Raw genomic sequence first — 23,653 nt, 5'->3', positions numbered from 1 at the left:
TTTTTTGATTCAGTCTGCTGTTCCTCCAACATCTATAAGAACCAACAAGAAGACAAATGAGCTCCTTAAATGTCCTGTAATTTCAGCTTCTTAAATTCTTGCTATCTGATATTTTCAGGAAGTGTAAATCACACTGAATATATTTTCTGACTATATTGTATAATTTCATGAATTTTCAACAAACAAAGCTCAAGAGTGCACAGAATATAAAATATGTTGTGTGCTCTCAATATTTAACAGCATTAAAAACAATACAGCTGGTAATGAGAAAAAATTTCCCATAAGCATAAGAAATGTGATGGGGACGTCCCAGATCTCAAACTCAAGGAGGACAAAATACTATTATTTCACTTATTAGTGGTTCACGTCCTCCAATCAAACAAGTGACGTGCTAGAATCTTGCTCCCCTATCACATTTTAATGCTCATTGGATTTTGGCTCTAACACTCCACCTTGACGCCCATTGTTGCAGCACAATCTCTTTTACCAGATAAAAAATATCCTACCTCAGAGCTTCAGTACAGAGATGATGTCTCAGTTGTTCTGAATAATGTTCCTCTTCCTTTCAGATGTCATCCATTGAGGCTGCATTTGTGTGGCAAATAACTGTACCTAGATTCTGTTCTCCAGTACGGTAATGCACCTAAAAGTTGGCATTGCATAATGATCATGAATAAAATGACAAAGAAAAGCAGGATTTGGACAAACCGTAAGACTATTCCATAGTTCCCATGGACAGTGTAAACACCTGGAACTGTCAATACAATAAAACAAGTTACTTTGTTCTTTTGCCAACTTAAAAACAACTTTGACATTTGCACACATTCAAACTTCTCCAATAATTTACACACATCTGGCACAATTTATAATTTAATATAATTTGCCTCTTCCAACATGGCATGCTGTCGGTAATATGGTGCAGAATTATTCCAGTAATCACAATGCTATTAATGATATGGGTTACAGGCCAAGCATGGGTTAATTAGCCACTGCAGACACTACCAATATACAGTATATCCACAATTTTTATAATTACTCGTGAACTGATATGTCCTCGAGAATCATTCATCTGCGGATCTTGCTGTTGTGTTGGGGAAAATACTAATTTTTATAGTAAAATAGTAAAATACTAATTTTTATAGTCATGTTCTACCACCAACTAATATTAGTTAATTGTTCTTACAAGAACAAAGTTAGTTTTAAGCAGCTAGTAATCTAAAGAAATTACATTAAAACTGCACCAAAACTAATAAAACTGCTGTAGAACATGTTAGAAATGCTGGATTCTTTGTTAATTCGCCCCAAACAGCCAGGTTAGCAAATTAGCTGTAAACTAGCTAGCAAGGGACCCTTTGGGATAGCATCAAGTATCTAATTAAAACCAAACTTATCAGAAAAATGTACATTTGAACATACATCTGTGTGATAACTACCTAAAATGTATTTGACATGTACTTTGATTTTGTTGGTGATGCCCATGTTCCTATCGCTAACAGTATATAACCTATACTGCAGCCAGCCGCCAGGGGGGGATGGATATGTTTCGAGTGGCAGCAGGGTTGCCAGGTCTGTGTGACAAAAGTACCAAATACCAGAACTCATAATATGCCCCTGCAAAACTACAGGTGCTGGTCATATAATTAGAATATCATCAAAAAGTTGATTTATTTCACTAATTCCATTCAAAAAGTGAAACTTGTCTATTATATTCATTCATTACACACAGACTGATATATTTCAAATGTTTATTTCTTTTAATTTTGATGATTATAACTGACAACTAAGGAAAATCCCAAATTCAGTATCTCAGAAAATTAGAATATTGTGAAAAGGTTCAATATTGAAGAGACCTGGTGCTACACTCTAATCAGCTAATTAACTCAAAACACCTGCAAAGGCCTTTAAATGGTCTCTCAGTCTAGTTCTGTAGGCTACACAATCATGGGGAAGACTGCTGACTTGACAGTTGTCCAAAAGACGACCATTGACACCTTGCACAAGGAGGGCAAGACACAAAAGGTCATTGCAAAAGAGGCTGGCTGTTCACAGAGCTCTGTGTCCAAGCACATTAATAGAGAGGCGAAGGGAAGGAAAAGATGTGGTAGAAAAAAGTGTACAAGCAATAGGGATAACCGCACCCTGGAGAGGATTGTGAAACAAAACCGATTCAAAAATGTGGGGGAGATTCAGAAAGAGTGGACTGCAGCTGGAGTCAGTGCTTCAAGAACCACTACGCACAGACGTATGCAAGACATGGGTTTCAGCTGTCGCATTCCTTGTGTCAAGCCACTCTTGAACAACAGACAGCGTCAGAAGCGTCTCGCCTGGGCTAAAGACAAAAAGGACTGGACTGCTGCTGAGTGGTCCAAAGTTATGTTCTCTGATGAAAGTAAATTTTGCATTTCCTTTGGAAATCAGGGTCCCAGAGTCTGGAGGAAGAGAGGAGAGACACACAATCCACGTTGCTTGAGGTCCAGTGTAAAGTTTCCACAGTCAGTGATGGTTTGGGGTGCCATGTCATCTGCTGGTGTTGGTCCACTGTGTTTTCTGAGGTCCAAGGTCAACGCAGCCGTATACCAGGAAGTTTTAGAGCACTTCATGCTTCCTGCTGCTGACCAACTTTATGGAGATGCAGATTTCATTTTCCAACAGGACTTGGCACCTGCACACAGTGCCAAAGCAACCAGTACCTGGTTTAAGGACCATGGTATCCCTGTTCTTAATTGGCCAGCAAACTCGCCTGACCTTAACCCCATAGAAAATCTATGGGGTATTGTGAAGAGGATGATGCGAAATGCCAGACCCAACAATGCAGAAGAGCTGAAGGCAACCTGGGCTCTCATAACACCTGAGCAGTGCCACAGACTGATCGACTCCATGCCACGCCGCATTGCTGCAGTAATTCAGGCAAAAGGAGCCCCAACTAAGTATTGAGTGCTGTACATGCTCATGCTTTTCATGTTCATACTTTTCAGTTGGCCAAGATTTCTAAAAATCCTTTCTTTGTATTGGTCTTAAGTAATATTCTAATTTTCTGAGATACTGAATTTGGGACTTTCCTTAGTTGTCAGTTATAATCATCAAAATTAAAAGAAATAAACATTTGAAATATATCAGTCTGTGTGTAATGAATGAATATAATAGACAAGTTTCACTTTTTGAAAGGAATTAGTGAAATAAATCAACTTTTTGATGATATTCTAATTATATGACCAGCACCTGTATATACACTGGTCCAATAGCTTTGCTATCATTGCAAATTGTATAGTAATATTTACAAAGTAACACTTTAAGCAGTTTTCCCTTAACTTCCCTAAATGTATCAGAAAGGCATTGAAAGCAGACTGTTCTGTGGTTATTTTGCACGTCCTTCATTTTACAGAATGTATTGTTTCCTGGAAAAGGTAGACAAAGATGAATCAATGTGTGCTGTAGCAGAAAAGAAGCTCACGAATACAGATGATGAAATAAAGTTATTTTAAAATGGTGCTAATTGCACAATCCTGAAGAAATATAGTCTTTGGTATTTGATATCAGAAATGTTTTCAAAAGGCATGACGTTTATAGTTCGATTTTTACTAATTAGGCATTTAGAAGACCTTGTTATCTAGTATAAATGGATTTAGTAATCTGTAAAGGGTCAGTTAACCCAAATTATAAAAAATATTTCCTTGGTGAATGGATTTAGTTTGTGTTACTCAAAAAAAGAATTTAACAGCAAGCTGACTTCAAACCAGGGACAAACCACAGATCCACTTTCAGCAGTTTTATGGAGGCTACTTCTTCTGTAGAAAGTGGTTCAATGTTCACTGTGAGGTCTGTGGATTTTTCTGAGTTCTGAGGACAGGGTGCAGGGTGGTTATTTGGGTAAACGATCCTTTGATTCCAAAACCACCAAGTAATTAGCAAACCAACAAGAGGGTAGTCAGAGAGAGTAAATAATAATTCTACATAACACTGTACTGAAAAAGCAACAGTCATTGAATGTAAACCATACATGTTCAGCAAAAACCCTTTATTCTCAGTCACTCTTCAAACAATGGCAGTTTGAAGCAAAACATTTACTACAGTTTCAAGATTGGGTTTGGAGACATACGTATACAGTATATGGTTTCCAATCCCAACATGGATCCCAACATCCATTATTTTCACTGTGCGGGTGCACAGTGAAAATAATGGATGTTGTTGTTGCAGCATGTATCGCCGTGACTTCTTAGTCATAAATTACCTGACTGTTCCATCCAGTCAAAAATAACCAACTCTGGTTTCTCTGTAACCTGTCGTCATTCTGCGCCTGTCACTCCCAAATAGCGTCTCATATGCCCGCTTTCTTGTTGAGTGAAGCCAACCAGTAGCCAATCTCGACTGTGTCTCTTCTCAGTGTCGTCCCTTCCTGTGTGCCGGTTCATAATTTCCTTCTTCACTCCTTCTCCTTAAAGCTGAAGTCACAAACCAGAGACAGATGGTCTGATGGATAGCTAAAAGATGGAAGCCTGTTTGGCCCAATCTGTTCCTCAGTGGGCATGTCCAAAACTGTGTCCACTCTCAGTGTGTCCTGACTGTACCAGATGTAGTCCAGAGTGGTACAGCATTCCCCCGTAGGCCGAATCTTCCACGTCGTGTACTGTGGCTCAGTCAAACCATCTTGACTGAGTTTCTTATACGCCGAGTCCAAACAGAGAGGCGACGTGATGAAACGTTGGTACACCTCCTCAGTCGGGACTGCGTTGAAATCTCCACATATGAACAGAGGAATGTCTGAGCTGGGGGCACTCGCAGGATCGCCAGAAGCATGCTTCTGGACCAGATTCTGGAAGTGTCGCAGGAGGTCGGAGCCCTGGGCGCTGCGGAGCCACTCCCAGCCAGAGCGAGCCTTCAGATGGGTCACGGCCACACACACACATCTCCCTGTGCTCCGACAACGCAGCATCGTTACCACAGCGACCTGTGGCAAGACAGCACAGTTAGAGTGACTTTTTTAATACGTACAAGATTGGCTTTACACAAATTCCACTTACCTGATTGGTCGGAATCCGCATGGCAGAGAGCCTTATGTTCACGCTATCTAGGAACTCGTATCGCGACTGATCGAAGAACAGAGCGCAGCCGTCGGGACCATTGTTGCCCTCCACAGCCAGGCATGGCGACCAGGGTTTAGGGCAAAAGTTGCCACTGTAACCGAGGCCTGCCATAACCGGCTGGAGAGTGTCATAGTAGTGGTCGACTTCCTGCAGACACAGGATATGAGGTCTGTAGGTGAGGATCTCCTCTAAGATGAGGTACTTCCTGCGGGACCAGCTGAGGGCCTCCGGGGGACACTGGACAAAACTGTCAAGTCCCTCGCCCAGAGCTGAAGGACAGGAGAAAGAGGGAGATCTGACTTCAGTATAGAGTTCACCTGGAGGAGCTAAACAATGCTCCATAGTTTATGCAAGGTGAATTGAAACAGTACTTTGATTCACTTCAAATTTTTTTTAAATATCTGTTTTTGAAGCTAATGTGACCTTAGATATATCAGTCCAGAAGCCAGTGTGATGTGATATTAGGCGGGCTAAAGCAATCTACCTTGGGCCAGTATGTTCCACTGCATCACCCTGACGGAGCTGCCGGGGACGCCGTCTCCGTCATTGAGGTGAGTGAACTTCCTGTGGAGGAGAGGTGGTCGGTCCCCGAGGGCCTCTTCACACTGTCGGAGCAGCTCCATTGGATCGGAGGGACATACAGGGGATGCCTTCTGCCCCTGCAAAACAGACATGACACTTCACCATTTATGTCACCTGATGAGGCAATTACTTCACATATCTGCTGCTGCTTCAGTTTCTGAAATCTGCATAGGTAAACAGAAGAGAAGGAGTCACCTGGCAGACAGCTGGATCCAGGTTTGTGTCTGCAGGCGTGTGGGACGGCGGTAGGGGGAGAGGAGAGCTGCTGCTGGTCTGAGTCAGGGCGCTGTACAGCCTGGTGGCCCCTCCACCCATCGGACACACTGATTGGGAAAAAAAAAAAAGATGATGATGAGGTGTGTGTGTAAAGATCGAGAATAATAAAACATTCCGAATATTTGTAATTCTAATGCCAAATCTGTGTAGCAGTAACTGGAGCAGCATCGGAAATACACGAGGGCAAAGGGCAAAACTGCCCCTAAGAAATATAATTTTGCCCCCGATATCACTAGGAGAGGGGTAAAAAATGCCCTCATAATTTCCTCTAATAATAATGATAATTTAATGAACTTGTCAAAAACATCGTAGCCTATATGACCCGGTCCAGTTGCCATAGAATGGTTTTGATTTTCACCTTGACTCGTGTTGCGTGTGCGTGAAGAACCGAATGGAGCGCTTCTTAATCAGACCTATGACTGCGAGACTGTGGTCAACTGAGACCTTTTGCACATTTAAGTGTGCAGACACTTAAATGTTAGTGCACCTATATGCTGAAATTCACGGTAAACGCATTCAAACGGCACAGATCGGGAGTTAGCGGAAAAGATTAACGCGAGACAACATCCGGTTTCTTCAGACAAACATCCGGTTTTCAGAATAAGATGCCAACAAAGTATACATATTGCATAATGGAAATTAGATTAAATTAATTATATTCACATTAAGTATAAAACATGCTACCTGCATCTCGTGAGTTAAAGGGAAAATACACCTACATTGTGCACAAAGTGTCTTTATTCTTTGATTTGAGGGTTGGAAATGAATAATATATAATAATATGATAATATAATATATAATAATAATATGACTTAACTGACAGTCAATTAAGATATTTTACTAAGCAAAAACTCTGAACTGAATTTGTACCTTCAAATGGCACATTTTGTTAATATTTGAGGTGCTACAAAAATATTTTTCTCAATAATTCCATACAATGACTTATGTAATCAAGGCATCGTTGACTTAATAATTGTTAATAGTTGTTTAAAAAATGTAATAACAACAACAAATAACCACAAAGAAATAAGAATAAAATTGAATATGATTGTCTGATTTATGTTTGTTTTTTGTTCAAAAAATCTAAGAAAACACTTTGAATCTGTAGACTACTGCCTAATAGTCTTGTTATTGCGATTTGATGACAATTGCTCATATACTGTAATGAACATCGGCAAATCGCCCCAAACGCGTGAGTTGAAATTTTTCAACTTCGGAGAAATATTCGCGTTACGCGAATCAGGAAATAAATATTGTAGCCGTCTGTGTTCACCCAGAGCGCTACGATACCTCATATCAATAGAGACCGGACCAAACTATGTCTATAAATGTGTGTGTGTGTGTAAACCATATGGTACAAACAATGAATAGACGCTGCCGTATTTACGTCTACATGACGTTAGTCTGAGTGTTGGTGGAGCTGCTACAGTGTTAGCATAGCCTAGCACCGATCCATCAGAGCTCCATTGAGAAGACAAGTAGCCTACAAATCGGCATCATTACGTAGGTATTTCGGAGTCCCTTTTTGTCGGTTTATTGCTGTTAAATCACAGCCAAATCAGTTTATTTTGTGTTCATACAGCTGTAGTAAACAGCGACCTGTGGCTTGCTAGACAGCTCGATAAAATCCACGGAGCTCCTCTGAACAATATTATGAACCCAGACATGACGGCGTTTAGTTTCCCGGGATATCTGTGACTTCCACAACACATACTAAGCAGAAATATAGGTTATTTTTTCCATGGTTAATGGCGGACTGAACGGCTTTCAGGGCGATAAGCCCCGCCCCCTCTCCGGCGCGATTCGCGCGAATGTACACAAATGGTCTCCAGCGAGACCTGGGGGCGATTGACCCGAATATACAAGTTTCAAAAAGTGCCCCCAATTTTTTGGAAATGCCCCTGGATTTCAGTCAGTGGGGGCAAAAATTGCCACCTAAAAATATGTAAATTTCCTACCCTGAACTGGAGGTGAGGGATTTTTTAAATTTCAGACACATCTGTAAATTATCAGGATCAAACCAAAGTGGGTCAAATTGACTAGTCAATTTCGTCAATTTTGTCTAGAGGCATCAGGCTTGTACACATCCAAGTGTTACAGACAAGTGAGTAATATTCAAAATACGTAAGCTTAACTGAAGTTTCATATAAACTAAATATTATGAACAGCATTAGGTCTCCAACATCACAAAAAAACAAATTTGTATAAAGGTTTGTGCTTTCATTTTCTATAAGCAGATGTATTTCAGCCAATTAACTCCCAGCCAGAGTCCTAACTGGTTTGCATAAACACTAAATACAGATAAATGCACACTTTTCTGTAATGGTAAGGCAACATTTTGTGTTCTGCAAATCTGAGGGGGGGAAAAAGGAGAAAATGGACAAAACCAAGACCATTGCTCTGTCAAATAAATGCTGGTGACTAACTTTCTTCCTGTCTCCTCTAGACCCGAACTATACGACAATAAAAGGAGAGATCAGATACTGATGTTTAAGATCTATCCACTTATGTGTGAGTGTTACGAGTCAGCTGGCACTCCTTCCCACATAGAAAACAAACCCTGGTGCATTTAGAGACCTTTGAACTCTTTCTCACAATAATGTTAATAATTATGCGAGTCCCTGTTTATATCCATAACAGCACCAGCCAGACTGAATATGGTGATTAAATCCACACTCTCTGCTCCACAGCACCACCAGATACACAGAACCTCACTCCCCTCAGGTTTTTAATTTTGTACATTCTAAATGACAGTCATGTATGAACATTAGATATTATACATTCAAAAAATCGCCTTATCCACAGTAAAATAGAGAATATCTGCCTCTTACCCATAGTCTCCATCACTGTCCACAGCTATGTCCACTCTGCACTTGAGTAAATTGTCCTTAACGCCTCCTTTTAACACTGCCGTCACCCTAACAGATGCTGTATGTTACTGTCAGCGGATTTAAACTTGTGTTTTCACTGCAACAGGAGACAGTGACAAAGACTATTTGTCAATGTGAATGCAGAAATGTGATGTCTCGCTTCCCACTCCCGCCTATAAAGCCTCGGGGAGGGAGAGAGAGATTAGGAAGTATAGACGTCACCAGGCCAGATGGATTATTACAGGTCATGTGCTGGTGAGGGAGAGAGGGATGCGCTGCGCAACCCAAACCGCTGCTCTCTCACACCGTCCCACACACGCAAGCTTGAGTGTGGCAGATATATTACTGATACATAAATTGTACTTTCAAAAGGCATAAAACCACAGTAACATGGAGTCACACCCTCACAAATACCCACACATAGAAGTCATTGTCCAAATAGAGAATAGGTACATTTCAATGGTTGACAGTTCTCAGATAAACAAGACTGAAGGAAGGTGCTGAGAGTGTGTGCGTTTTGCAATAACAACTTCCTCAGTTTGCATGTTGTAACCAGGACACTTTGATCACAATTTACCATCACCAATGTTACATCAGTTATCTTCCATGTACAGTACTTTGTACTTTTCCAAACTGATAGAGATAAAATTTAATATAATTTTTTAGCTGGAATCAAAATTGAGACGGTATAACTACAGCACGAACCTCCCCCACCTGTAAGGGGTCACAACATCAATGTGAGGGGTCATGAGATTTAAGAAAACACATTTCTGCAACACATAATTATACCTTTTTGGGGTTTTGCTCATCTTTTTTTGTAAATCCTCACTATAAAGAAAGGAAACTGTCTGTCCATGTGTTCTTCACATATCTCGCAAACACATTTCCAAACGGTCGTTATGTGGATTAACTGACCACATATAAGGTATCTAAACGTTAAGGTTAACTATTAATGGTGAAACTATTAAAGATAATCAAAGTAAAAGTCCTGCATTCAAATTTTTGCTTCAGTGAAGAGTGAAAGAGTTATATACTGTATGGGTGGAGCTTTGCTGGACAGTTTGAAGACTAATAATGCATCATATTAATATATATTAATATTAATTATTAATTATTGTGAGTAAAATCTGAATCTGCAACATTTCTTTGTCAGGTAAATGTAGTACTACAATGTAGTATACAGTTGAGCTGCATATTGTTAAGTGCTTTTGGTGCATTTTGTTATTTTGGGGTACATTGAGTTAGAATAGTAACATAATTCAATATTTTTTATATATAAAGCAATGACTCTCTGTGCGTAGCTCGAGAATCATTCATTCAATCTGAGCAAGTCATATTATCCTTTCGATCTGGATTCCTTAATCCAAAAGAAGGAGCAAATGTTTTCCTTTTTCCACTGTGTTGCTTTGACGTCAGTGTGTCACACACAGACCAGCAGACCATGATAAAGAACTAAAAGCTCTGTTGACTTGTGAGTGGTGACTCACGTCTGCAGACGCAAGTCTGAGTGTTGCGTCTCTACACACAATTCACGACACAATCATGATCAGTGCCGACAGCTATGATCATGATTGATCATAGCTGTCGGTATGATAAATCATACCGTGAGACTGACAAAAATGTTTTTAAGCAGCAGGAAAAAAAAAAATTGGCTTCCACAAGCAACTGATGTCCAAACAGGGTGAATGTGCATTACCTGATAATGAGTGTGTGTGTGTGTGTGTGTGTGTGCGCAGTGAGGGTAGTGTGGACTCATATCCTGTGGACAACCTCTTGTGGCTCCAGGCAGAATAATTTACTGTCGTGGTGTTTGTGTGCGTGAGAGGGAGAGCATGTCACTATATCCTTTAGTGGCATATTGACATTTCCACATTGAAGAACAGCTGCCTCATGACATTTCAATGCGTGTGTGGGTCCATCAGGTCATTCATTTTTATTCTTTATGTGTTAATACATATATAACATTGTCTTCTGGCATCATGTTGTATTGTAAATGTTAAATGATATACATATGTACTTGTGTCTTTCTGGCCACTCAATCCATACATGTGAATCTTTATCTTTTTATTTCTTAGTTTATTTTTATCGCATCGATTGGTTTCATCTATTGTATTGTTTTATCAGGGTTTAACTCTTACCTTCGTTTGTCTTGCTTTGTGGGGCCTCACTGTTGAGCTTTCTGTTGTTTTATTGCCTTGCTTTTGCTGCTTTGTCTGTTAAAGCACTTTGTTAACTGTTTTTAAAGGTGCTATATAAATAAAGTTATTATTATTATTAAAGTAATTATTATCTTTCATTAGTTATGATGGCTTGTTTTAGTGGTGAACAAACTGAAACATGAACCGCTTGTTCATAGTATATTATGAGACAACATAAGTTACAATGAAAGAATCACGTTAGTGAAAAGCACTCAAACTACTTTGTCACATAATGCAAAGTACATGTCAAAGTCATTCTAACATTGGAAATATACTAAATATCATATATTAGAGCTATAGACTTGAGATTGGAAAGTAGTTGTTGTATACAACTGCTTACCAATTGTCTGCTTACCAATTGTCTAAGCTACAACATTAACAAGCTGCTGGGACTTGAATAAGAAAAACAATGCACGGACACGTGAGGAATTTAAGTTTTTAGGCTCCTAATTATGGAAGTTATATGTTACAATTAAGTTACTTACGTTACTTAAGGAAGTTTAGACCAAGAGGTGTGTTTGAGTGCCTGTAAGAGTGGGGGTTTGAGGAATGTGTTGGAAGCAGGGGGGGTTGTGGGAAAGTGGCTGGGTGAGGTGTGAAGTTTAAAACAATGGATCAACGGCCCAGGAGGGGCTTGTTGGACTTCAGCCAATCATTGAGCTGATCGATATGTAATGCCAGACTTTTCAGAGACTTTGGGGGAAAAAGGAGATGTGAATCCAGGAGAGATTCAGACCTCCTCCTGAGCATGGGGCAGACTACTGTCTGTCGTGTGGCCCGGACGGGGCCTCACTTTCATTTTATATACTTGTTTTGTTATTAATAGTGTGATTCGGTTTGTAACTGTTTGTATCTGTTTTATGCTTCTTGGATAATAAATCCATTTGATTTTGACTTAAACCTGCTGTTGTGTTTTGGAGGCGATTGACAGCACGTGGCTGCAGGAAGGGGGGCGATTTCTCCCTGTGTTCAAAAGTTGTGGACCTAACACACACATCGCTCAGGAAATGAACTACTCTGAAGATAACTGTCTAAGCCTCAGGCTCACAAGAGACCAATAGTCCACACAGTTGGTCCGTAGCTAAACGTTCAAAATATAAATCTATATATATTAATTTCTTTAGGAGAGTACTTAAAGAGGAAAAGAATACGCGCTTATACACGTCTTGGCATCTGTATCGGCATGTATCAGCAATCTCTTACTATCTCTCTTCTTATTCCTATTTATTTAGTCTTTCTTTAAGCATGTTTTATTCTACTCTGTCAGTCATAATCAGTTATTTTATTTGGGCTCTGCATCTTCTATAGTAGGCCTATAATACTCCAATAATATTCTAACTGAAACATTATAGGGCAAAGGTTGTGTGTTTGTGTGCCTTCAGCTTGGAATCATCAACAGCCAGATAGGTATGCATATAGAGCAGAGGCCTGTGAGTGCTTCATTCAGGTTTTAGGAGCAGTGTCCCAGTCAAGATGCTCGTACACATTATGCAGTAGGATAAAGTGAGACATTGTGAAATTCTACAGTGAATAAAAGATACTAGAGATATTTGATGTTTTAGGGTCCTCCCTTGAGAAAATTTGAAGTGGAAACCATAAAGAAAGTGCCCACATGAGACAGCAACACACCAAACGTACAAATGTGTTTGTGGTACAGACATCTCCGTGTTAGGGCATCTATCACATGCAAACACAATACTGATATTGTGGAGCAGTCACAGACAGACACAGCCTGACAGATAATTAAAAACTCTTCCAAATAGATTATAGAATACAATCTGACCGTACCGTAAAGATACAGAGACTGTGGCTGCCAGATCACACGGCACAAAAGGAGTTCAGAGCAAAGTTTACTTCTTATTTATCTGACGACTTACCTTCGTTACTGGAATTAACTGCTCACTTCCTTCAGCTGTACTCGTGCAGCTGCCGTCGTGTTTTTCGGCGATCCTTCTCTGCCTCTGTGTGGTCCCAATAGCGTGTGACACGGGCGGTGGGAATGTTTCTCTGTGTGCATGCGTTCAGTGGGTGGTTGATTGACCCTCTAGCTGCAGGGCAAGGTCACAGTCGGGAGAAACATGGCCTCTTCTGCCATCTGCTGGTACACAGGGACCACGGCTCACACTTCATACAGTCTGAAGAGGAAGAACAGATGATGGTCAATTATATTTACACATTAGGGAATTATAATGGCAGCAGATGGATGTAACAGGCAGCAGGTAAAAAAAAGCGACGCCACACTTTGAATTTTACTAGTGACTGTTCTTCAAACAATCAGTTTCTTTTTTTATTTTAGCATGGTCATTTGGTTTGCTACACTAACACTTAAAGCATTTATCAAAAAACAAATGTATTATAAATAAGAAAAAGCAGGAGGAAAAACGCAGTGGGTGACAGCTGGCTCTCACAGTTATTGTGCATTATTGTGCATTCTCAAACAACCAATTGGTAAATAAATATACATGAAATAATAACAGGCCATATTTCCTTTGACTATTTGAGCATCACAATGACAAAAACATTTAAACTTGTGATTTAATTTACAGATTTGGGAGAAATGGTGATGCCTTAATAAAAGGAAACAGACTAGAAGAGATAAGTTAGTTGTTGTTTCTTAATTTCAGTGCAAGGAAGAACAAAATGGTGTATATGACAGAGACTCAGAGAGAATAATAATAATGACAACAAAGTGGAGAAAGCACCCAATAGTTTGGATTTACTTGGTGAAGTCAAAGTACAAGTGGAGTCACATCATTAACGAATGTGTCTCACATTCAGATGAGTCATCTGCTGCTCTCACTTACACATACATTTTAAAGCTCTATATATTACCTTTGTTGTTGCTTTAGTTAGCTTGTATAACGTAACAACTTGACTTCATTATTATTTCATTAGCAACACCGTGTGCATAACAAAAAGAAAGAAAAGTACTACATTTGTGACCTGTTATAGGAATTTGTGAACAAGTAGAGATAGCGCACATCTCAAACACAGAACAAATACAAAGTGCTTTACGTTGGCTCTATTTTAGCTCGAAAATTGCAGTGTTTCCAAAGCAGACATTTAGATTTGTCGTTGCGGGAAAAGCAGCACAAGAAGAACTAATAACATTAACAATAGCTGTTTCAGCAATTAAGGCAATACAGAAATTAATCAAGTTATAAGTGACATATGTTTGACAAATTAAAATGTTGTGATGAATGTCTTCACTACTCAAACTAATACAGCATCTACTACACACTATTAATCCAATCATGTCAACATGAAGAGAAATTAAAGGAGTGAAGAATATGTCCCAGTTTTGTTGTTTTCATCTTCTGTTGCTGTGAGCTTTATTAGATTTTTTTGATTACAAATTAATATCAACTTTGTATTTTATGTATTAAATTCCATCGACAGTTTATATGAATTCATATATACACTACAGGTCATCTGAAGTCTGCTGTTCTAGAATTGATTTATCCCCCAGTCGTTTGCTGAAGTCTAACATTTGGTGGTGTAGAAGTGTGCCGACGTCCCCCAGCTGTTGACTCCTGGTCTTCAGGTGGCTCAACATGGCACTCATCGACACCAACAGCACACGATCACTATTCTTACTGTCCCGAGTTATCGACGAATCCTCTTTCCACGCATCCTGTAAGCTCTCAAACAAGGTATTTATGTCCCGGTTGAACTGGTGAACCTCCTGCCAGTACCGTTCTTTGTCCTCTCTGGCTCCGTCCATATCCTCCGTCATCTGTCTGATGGAGAGATGCAGCCTGCTGTTCTCCACACGGACCTGCTCCAGTGATATGCTATTGTTATAGATGCTGATCTCTACAGTTCTCAGCTCTGAGGCCTGTTTATCGAGCACGTCCGTGTAACTTTCTCGCAGCTCCTCCAGCTCGGTCTTCATTTCCTGTTTGGGCTGAAGCAGAGCGCCTGTTTCCTCCTTCAGCCCCTGGATCAACAGCTCCAGATCGCTTCTCTTCCCCCTGAGCTCAGAGGTCAGCGTATTCAGTCTCTGATGCCTGGATTGCTCTTCATTCCACTTTGCAACCTCCTCCTTCAGCATCTCCTCTTGCTCCTCCACCTCCCTCTGCTTCTCCTTGCTGCTCCTCGTGATGCTCATGGACTCTGCAGTGCACCGCTCTATTTCCTCAAGGTGTTTGGTCTCTATTTGTCTGTACTCCACCTCACACTGGGTCACATGTCTCATCAGCAAGTCAGCATTTGAGCTCTTGGGCTGACGCTTTTGGAGTGCGGCCTCCTCTCGTCGAAGCTCCTGGTATCTCCTCCTGGTGTCGCCGATATCCGAGGTCATCTTCGCTACTTGCTCCTCCTGCTTCCTCTTCGCCTCCTCCAAAAGCCCCCCTAGCCACCTCTTCTCCTCCTCCAAATGACTGATGTTCTTCTTCTCTGTCTCGACGTTATCGCACAACTCCCTCCGATTCCCCTCAAACACGCGCTTGGTGATTACATCAGTCTCCAGGAGGTCTCTGATCTGCTTGTCCATCTCTTTGATCTCCTTGCTGTGTTTGACTATAGAGGCAATGCGCTCCTCCAGCTGCAGCTTGGATCGCTCGAGCTGCTGCGAGACGTGGACATACTCTTCCCTCACTTCGTTCTCTTCATCACACTGATGCTTGAATACCTCATAGAGTTTAGCCAGGGAGTCTTCAAAGAGCAATGTTGATGCTTGAACCTTCTCTATTTTATCTTCCACTGCGGCGATTTCTTCTTTAAGACGCTGGACGGCAACACAGAATACTTCCCCTAACTCACGCAACTCCTTCTTCAGCGTTTCTCTCTGTTGCCTCAATTCTGAATGCTTTTGAGTTTCCCCCTGCAGCTGCTGCTCGCTCTGGCACCGAGAGGCTGCCAGTCTTCGTAAATTACTCTCCAGCTTGGCCATGTCAATCATGAGCTCCCCCAGAAGTTTATGGGTTTCTCGTTTCTTGTCATTAAGTCTGTCCAATTCTCCTCTGCTCCTCCTGATGGATTGCTCCTGCTGCTTCACTTTACCCTCAGCCTGGTGCAGCTCTCTGGACAGGTTGTCTTTGTTCACTGTGAGAGCCTCTCTCTCCAGCACCATCTTTTGCTGAAGTGTTACTGTGTCCCGTTCGACAGCAGCGATGCAGGACTTCAGCTCGTCTATCCGGTCCCGTGTCTCTTCCAGCTCCCTCTGCAAGCCACACTTTGAGGTGATTTGCTCATTCTGAACCGCGATGCTCTCTTCGTGTTCGGCCTTCACCTGCTCTCGCTCTGGGCACAGTGCTTCCTTCTGGCTCAAGAGTGTTTCCTGCCTCTTCACGGTGGCTTCTTGCAGCTGAGAAACACTGTTGAGGTCTTTGCGCAGCTGCTCTATCTCTTCAGCATTAGATGCCCGGGCTGCTGCTACGTCAGTCATAATTTCCTGCCTCATTCTTTCTCTTATATTGTTAATTTGGTGTCTCAGCTTGCTGTTTTCTATGCTTTCCACTTCTAAATGTTCATGAGCAGCACGCCGAGCCGCCTCCAGTTCGGTGATTGCAGTAGTTATCTCCGTCAGGTGGAGGCTGGCTTCAGCTGAGAATGGCACGTCGTCCTCTTTCAGCTGCTTGTCCAGCTCCTTTAAATGCTCGAGAGCAACCATGACGGCCGGGAAGTCCGGGACCAGGCAAGAAGCCATTTTTTAATCCGTGTGCCTGCAGTACGTTCAGTTATACTCTACCATGGCAACAACGAACCCACCACGAAGAAGAAAAAGAAGACAGCATGCTACGGCAAGTCCGAGGGGCCACATTGTGTAAGCAGTGGCTACCCATAAGCTAATATCAGTCAGTAGGTGAGCGTTACGTAAAACTAATGTTGTACGTTACCGCAAAAAGCTAAAGTTAAGTTGAATAAACAGATAAGATAAGGACTTTATTGATCCCAATCTAATTGTTACAGCAGCTCAATAGTCAAAGAAGCTATGCAAATACGTACTGCGGTCAAGTCAGCAGACACTCGGATCTCCGTGGTCAACCCAGCAGACACTTACATTTGAGTGCGCCTATATGCTGAAATTCACGGTAAACGCATTAAAACGGCACAGATCGGGAGCGAGCGAAGGACTTTGCAAAGTTAGCGGAAAGATTAACGTGAGACAACATCCGGTTTTCAAAATAGAATGTCAACTAAGCGTATATACAAATTGCATTTGTGGAAATAAGATTAAATGAATATTAACATTAAGTATAAAACATGTTACCTCCATCTCGTGAGTTAAAGGGAAAATACAACTAAATTGTGTCTTTATTCTTTGATTTGAGGGTTGCTGGAAAGATAATGAAATTAATAATATCTGACTTACTGATATGTATGTGTTCAGGACATTTCTTACCACATCCAAACAAAAATCAAACATGTTAACTGTACCAATTAAGATATTTTATGAAGTACAAACTGAACTGAAATTGCACCTTCAAATAGCTAATTTCTGAAATAAAGGTGCTATGAAAATATTCTTGTCAATATTTCCATACAATATACTGATGTATATGTGTTCAGGATATCTTTGACTCCACACAGACTGAAAGTCAAACATTTTTACTGTACCAATTAAGAGATATTTCAAAGTAAAAGTATAACTGAATATTTGAAGTCTTATAAAAAGTATTTTCTCAATAATTCCAGACAATGTCTGATGTATGTGTTCAGGGCATCGTTGATCACACATATTTACTGTACCAATTAAGATATATTTCAAAGTAAAAGTCATACATTTCTACCAAGAAAATATAACTGACTATTTGAAGTCTTATAAAAAGTATTTTCTCAATAATTCCATACCTGATGTATATGTAATCAGGGCATCGTTGACTCCACCCATACTGAAAATGAGACATTTTTACTGAACCAATTGGGATATTTCGAAGTAAAAGTCATACATCTGTACCGAGAAAATATCTAATAACTGAATATTTGTGGTGCTATAAAAATAATTTTCTCAATAATTATAGGCAATTACTGATGTATATGTGTTCAAGACATTGTTGACTCATCCCATAGAGAAAATCTGACATTTTTACTGTACCAATTAAGAGATATTTCAAAGTAAATGTTATACATCTGAACCGAGAAAATATCTAATAAATGAATATTTGAAGTGTAATAAAAAAGGTTTTCTCAATAATTCCAGACAGTGACTGAAATATATGTGTTGGGGACATTGTTGACTCCACCCATACTGAATATTAGACATTTCTACTGTACCAATTAAGAGATATTTCAAAGTAAATGTCTTACATTTGAATCGAGAAAATATCTAATAAATGAATATTTGAAGTGTAATAAAGTATTAGCAAGTAAAGTATTTTCTCAATAGTTCCAGACAATGACTGATGTGTATATGTGTTCAAGGAATCTCTGACTTTACCCATACTGAAAATCAGACATTTTTACTGTACCAATTAGAGATATTTCAAAGTAAAAGTCATACTTTTGTAATGAGAAAATATCTAATAACTGAAAATTTGAAGTTTTATAACTTCAAATTTCTCAATAATTCCAGACTATAACTGATGCATATGTGTTCAAGACAAGTCTGACTACAACCTTAGAAAAAAATCAATAATTTTTACTGTACCAATTAAGAGATTCTGCAAATTAAAAATCCTACATTTGTACTGAGAAATATCTAATAACTAAATATTTGAACTGCGGTCAAGCCAGCCTCCACTTCGAAAAACACAGTCAAGCCAGCCCGCAAGTTCTTTTGCGGTACGCATAAGTACAATTACGGTATTACGGTAGTAGCGTGTAAGAAATTACTTCAAAATAAGAGCAAAGTTCTGGTGAACGTGATAGGACATGTCACATTCATTCAATAAGTATGTAAATCATAGATACATTAATTAATACATTACAAACATAAATAAATAGATACATACATCAATGAAACTAAGTTAATGAATGAAAAAGTATACATTTTATAAATGATAACTTTAAACACAATAATGATTACTGCATGCAAACTGTATTTCAAGGAAAATGTAATACCAATTGTGTTTATTCAGAAATTTCAAGGTTACATTAAGTGACCAATTTTAGATTAAAATTTAAAGGAAATTGTCTACAGTTCAAAACTAATTTCACATCAGAATAGTAAAACACCTCAGAGTGTCAATTATGGATAATCAGAACATTTTGATGTAGTATTTCAAAATTAAAGCCCTTCAAAATGTCATGCATGAGCCAACTTCCTTATAATTTCAGATTCATTTTTAAAATAAATGGTCTATTGTTACATAATAGTTTCACTTTAGATTAATAGTACACTACCTCAAAGTGTCACTCAGAGAGAACCAGGATATTCTGATGTAGCATTTCAAAATTAAAGCCTTTTGAAATCTCATTCATGAGCCAACTTCCTTCTAATTTCAGATTAGATTTGATAAGAAATGGTGCAAAATTACAAAATAATTTCACTTCACATTAATAGTAGAACACATCAGAGTGTCACTTAGGGATAGTCAGGACATTCTGATGTAGCATTAACAAAATAAAGCCCTTCAAACTAACTTCAAATCACATTCACGAGACAATTTGTCTAATTTCAGATTAGATTTTAGAGGAAATGGTGCATATTTACAAATTCATTTCACAACAGGTTAATAGCAGACCACCTCAAGGTGTCACTCAAAGTGAACCAGGACATTCTGATGTAGCATTTCAAAATTAAAGCCTTTCAAAATCTCATTCATGAGCTGACTTCAAATCATCAAAGGAGTCGTTCCCGGTCCAACGACAGAAAATGAGGACCTCGAGGATCATTCATCTGCGGATCTTGCTGTTGTTGGGGAAAATACTAATTTTTATAGTCATGTTGTCTAATATTATTGTCTAATTTCAGATTAGATTTTAGGGGAAATGGTGCATAGTTACAAAATAATTTCACTGCAGGTTAATAGCAGGCCTTGGTGGCTCCCGTTGAGGGGGGGTGGGGGGGTACTGTCAGGATCCCTGTCTGATCCCTGTCTGACCCCTGTCTGACCCAATGTAGGATTTTCTCTTGTTAACCTCTGTTTCCCCCCAATCTCCTCTCCTCATGTGTCTGTCATTCCTCTGTTTGTTATGTTATGCCATGTGCTTGGTGTTGTTTTCTTGGGCCTGCCTCCAGACACCTCCCATTGCCACAGCCCTGAGTGATGCACAGCTGCGGACAATCTGGCTCGTTACTCGGCAGTCAACCCTGGTTTTGCAGGCCTGGGTCGTCAGTCCGTATTGTCTTCATAGAGCAGCATACTTAGCATACTTTCTATGCTGGTCTATGCTGGTTCGGTGCTGGTTTAGCTGGTCGACCAGCATAATGAAGTTGGTCCACCAGCAAGAACTCATTAATGATGCTGGTCCACCAGCATGATGAAGCTGGTCCACCAGCAAGAACTCATTAATGATGCTGGTCCACCAGCACGATGAAGCTGGTCCACCAGCAAGAACTCATTAATGAAGCTGGTCCACCAGCAATAACTCATTAATGAAGCTGGTCCACCAGGGTGGCCTTGCTGGTTAAGCTGATATTTTAAAGATGTTTTCTTTCATTCGTATCATGACTTCAATCTTGTAATTAGGGGCATGCCATGTCATATAGCTCACAAAAATGTTACAACTATTATTATGATATAAAAATAATATAGTGATCATGGCAATATTCTACTCATATTGTGCAAATCATCAATTTTGTCATTGCCATTTTCCTTCATTATTTAATATATTCAAACGAATAAAAAATCAAAAGCAAAGTCTGATTTTGAAAATTTATGGAAGAAACAATAATGGATACTGGTTAATTTTCAAGTCATTTTAGAGAAATTGTGAATTCTTATTTTTTGTGTTCTGTTACAGTTAAGTTAGTGCATTAGAAATCTTGTGTGTTTTCTAAAGGGGTTCCTGTAGTTTGCTGTGGTCACTTTAAGAATTAGAGGATGTCAGTAGTGATCAGTAATTAGGAAGTATGAAAGCATGGCACTGAGAGGTTATATTTTTAGTATCAGATTAATCCAGCGCTATCTGTACACATCATATGCCTCATGGTGGCATCGTGGGTATGTATTGTCTTGTTTTGTTCTTATCTATAACTGCGTAAAATATATCCATATATAACACTGCATTATTTTTGGACAATATTACGTTTTCTGAAGTTTATGATAGAAGTTTGCTGAATTACTGTTGCTAATGACCGCACTGTTCTTAGGCCAGTGAGAGTTCACGAAAGTTACAAATAGATAAACAAACAGATGACTGAATACATATTAAAAGTTTGATGTTATGTTTAAAGTTAAAATCACAATTAATACATAAAGCCTGTAAAACCTTAATTCATGTTAGAGATTGAGTTCATGTATCTACATTGCGTGCATCTGTACATGTTAAAGCAAGCAGAGAATTGATTATGTTTTTAGTTTCACCCTTCAAGAAGCAGACAGTCTTCAGAGTTTTGATGTTTGGATGGCGTTTATCTGGCTGTAAAATGATACACAGTACAGTACAGTACAACAAGGACAGCACAGGTACAAACACATTTCTCCACATCTGTACATCCCAGCATAGCTAAGCCTAAACTCTACCTGAGATAAAGTCTAATCAGCCAACTCAAAATGAATGCAAGCTAGAATGACCATCTTTGATTCAGTCTAGTCAGACTAGTCTCTCTCATGTGAATTTGGAAAGTCACAAATGTACATCTGATCACTTATTTTTAAAATCATGCATTTCTGCTCTAACCTGTCAACTGGAATCAGACACACTGGAGAAAAAAGTCCTCCACTAACGAGTCGGATATGTGACACAAACCCATGACCTTGTGATAAAGGAAAGGAGGTATGTGTATGAAGCTTTTTGAACAATACAGCAATTTCTGTACCTCCTTCTGAAGGAAGGGATATGATATTCTGAATTTCCCCATAAACACCATCGCTGAGCTTTGCAAAACAGTCCCTGCATCTCTTACTGAGGGTATAGCTTTTTCCGGTATACACCAGTCCTTTATGCACCATTCTCTTGTGCACAACCAATTCATCTGGTGCTTGTTTTTGTGCAGACACAAAGGCACATCAGTAGTGGTCTCTGTCCAGAACAGTTGTGTCTTGACATTTTGTGAAACTTTTTACTCTTCTGTCATTTGTCATCTCCAAACAGAACTCCTTGACTTGCTCCCTTACTGCATGCCTGGAGGTTATGAGAGGTATTGCTCTGTGCAACAGGAATTTGTTCACAATCTGTAGAGCTACACACTTAGTTCCATGAATCAGTTTCAACAGCCCACCATTTGCATTTTCAAACACAAATGCTGAGTGTGCCCAGAGTGGCCCCCACAATTTCACAGACTTTGCAAGGTGAGTTAACAGATGTACATTAAATGTCATTGACACTTCTCCGTACAGCAACTGAAACCTTGCAACAAACTCAAACAGCATGTTATCTGCTTTGTTTATTTCTTGGAAGGTGACATTCTCTTTCAAAAGAAGATATACTGCTGACACCAGAAGGCCTAGGTGCTTCAGATAGCATGGCTGAAGTACACCATTCAGCAAGCTGTAAAACAGGAGCCATGTTCGCCACTCTGAGGCTTTCCAGTGCCTGACCTCTGCAAGAGGTCTGGGTAGTCGAGTTATCAGGCGTGGTGGCTTTATGTCCTTCATTCTGTTTTCTAGCACCCTCATAGTGATCATTCCCAATGTTGCTCACTGTTGTTTAGAAGAAGCTCTGATGACACCAAGTAACACAGCATGCATATAGTCTGGAACAAAGCCCCACACTATATCAAAATAAGGCATGTTGATGAGTGGTGATGGACCTTTCACTCCTCTGACACTTTTGTTTTGTGCTACTGCCTGCTCCATATCTGCCAGCACTTTTTTTGCTTCTCTGTCAGGATATTCAGTGGCAGTCACAGTATACTTCACTGTTTTCTCTACAAGAGTACCAGGATGTAAACAGAAACCACAACCAAAGTACCCATTAAACTGTGTTGTGTTTTGCATGGTTGGTCTTGCCTTTGAATCTACACAACAACATAGTCCAACTTTACTATTTATACAGTTTCCATTTTGTCTCCAGGACACACCTTTGGATGCCAGTGTTTTGGCCTGTTCAACAAAAGGTCTGAGAAAAATGGACATGACAGGCTCTTGAACACCAAACCAAAGACCTGCAAGTACTACATTGTTAAATCTCATTTTGGGAGGAAGCTCGTTTAAATGCAGCTGTATTGGCCATATTGAAAATCTGGAAGACTTGAACACAGGTGAGCCATCAGAATTGAAATTAAACGACAAATTGTTTGGATCTGACAGAGTTCCACCTGGTTTTGATAAGTTTTGATACTTTTCGCCATCATAGATGTCAGAGATCACATGATCATTTTGTGGCCTTTGGTGTCTGTAGTTTCTAAAAGTGTCTGAATTTGAGGTGCAATTGGTATGTTGATAAAAAAAACTTGAACGGTTCATGGAATCGATTTCAATAAGAGTACCGTATTTTCCGCACTATAAGGCGCACTTAAAAGCCTTTAATTTTCTCAAAAAACGACAGTGCGCCTTGTAATCCGGAGCGCCTTATTTATGGATCAATTGGTTAATTGGTTGATCCATACTGGTTGTACACGGTGCTCTGTCAAAATGTTTCAGTACGACTGGTAAAC

General features: G+C 39.8%; 1 protein-coding gene and 1 pseudogene across 1 annotated transcript; both read right to left on the bottom strand.

Annotated features, from left to right (window-relative positions):
• Window positions 1–4,000: 4,000 nt before the first annotated feature.
• LOC142949464 (nocturnin-like) lies at window positions 4,001–17,105 on the bottom strand (annotated as a pseudogene).
• Window positions 13,281–16,930, bottom strand: ccdc175 (coiled-coil domain containing 175). Its single transcript, XM_076091112.1, has one exon. The coding sequence runs from the start codon at window positions 16,655–16,657 to the stop codon at window positions 14,429–14,431; it is 2,229 nt and encodes a 742-aa protein (XP_075947227.1). The 5' UTR covers window positions 16,658–16,930; the 3' UTR covers window positions 13,281–14,428.
• Window positions 17,106–23,653: the final 6,548 nt, after the last annotated feature.

The sequence above is a fragment of the Anarhichas minor genome, unplaced genomic scaffold (genome assembly GCF_050575085.1).
Source record: "Anarhichas minor isolate MPS153535 unplaced genomic scaffold, ASM5057508v1 ptg000014l, whole genome shotgun sequence".
NCBI lineage: Eukaryota > Metazoa > Chordata > Actinopteri > Perciformes > Anarhichadidae > Anarhichas > Anarhichas minor.
The sequence above is the reverse complement of the archived record's forward strand: the minus strand, read 5'-3'. Positions and strand labels throughout refer to the sequence as shown.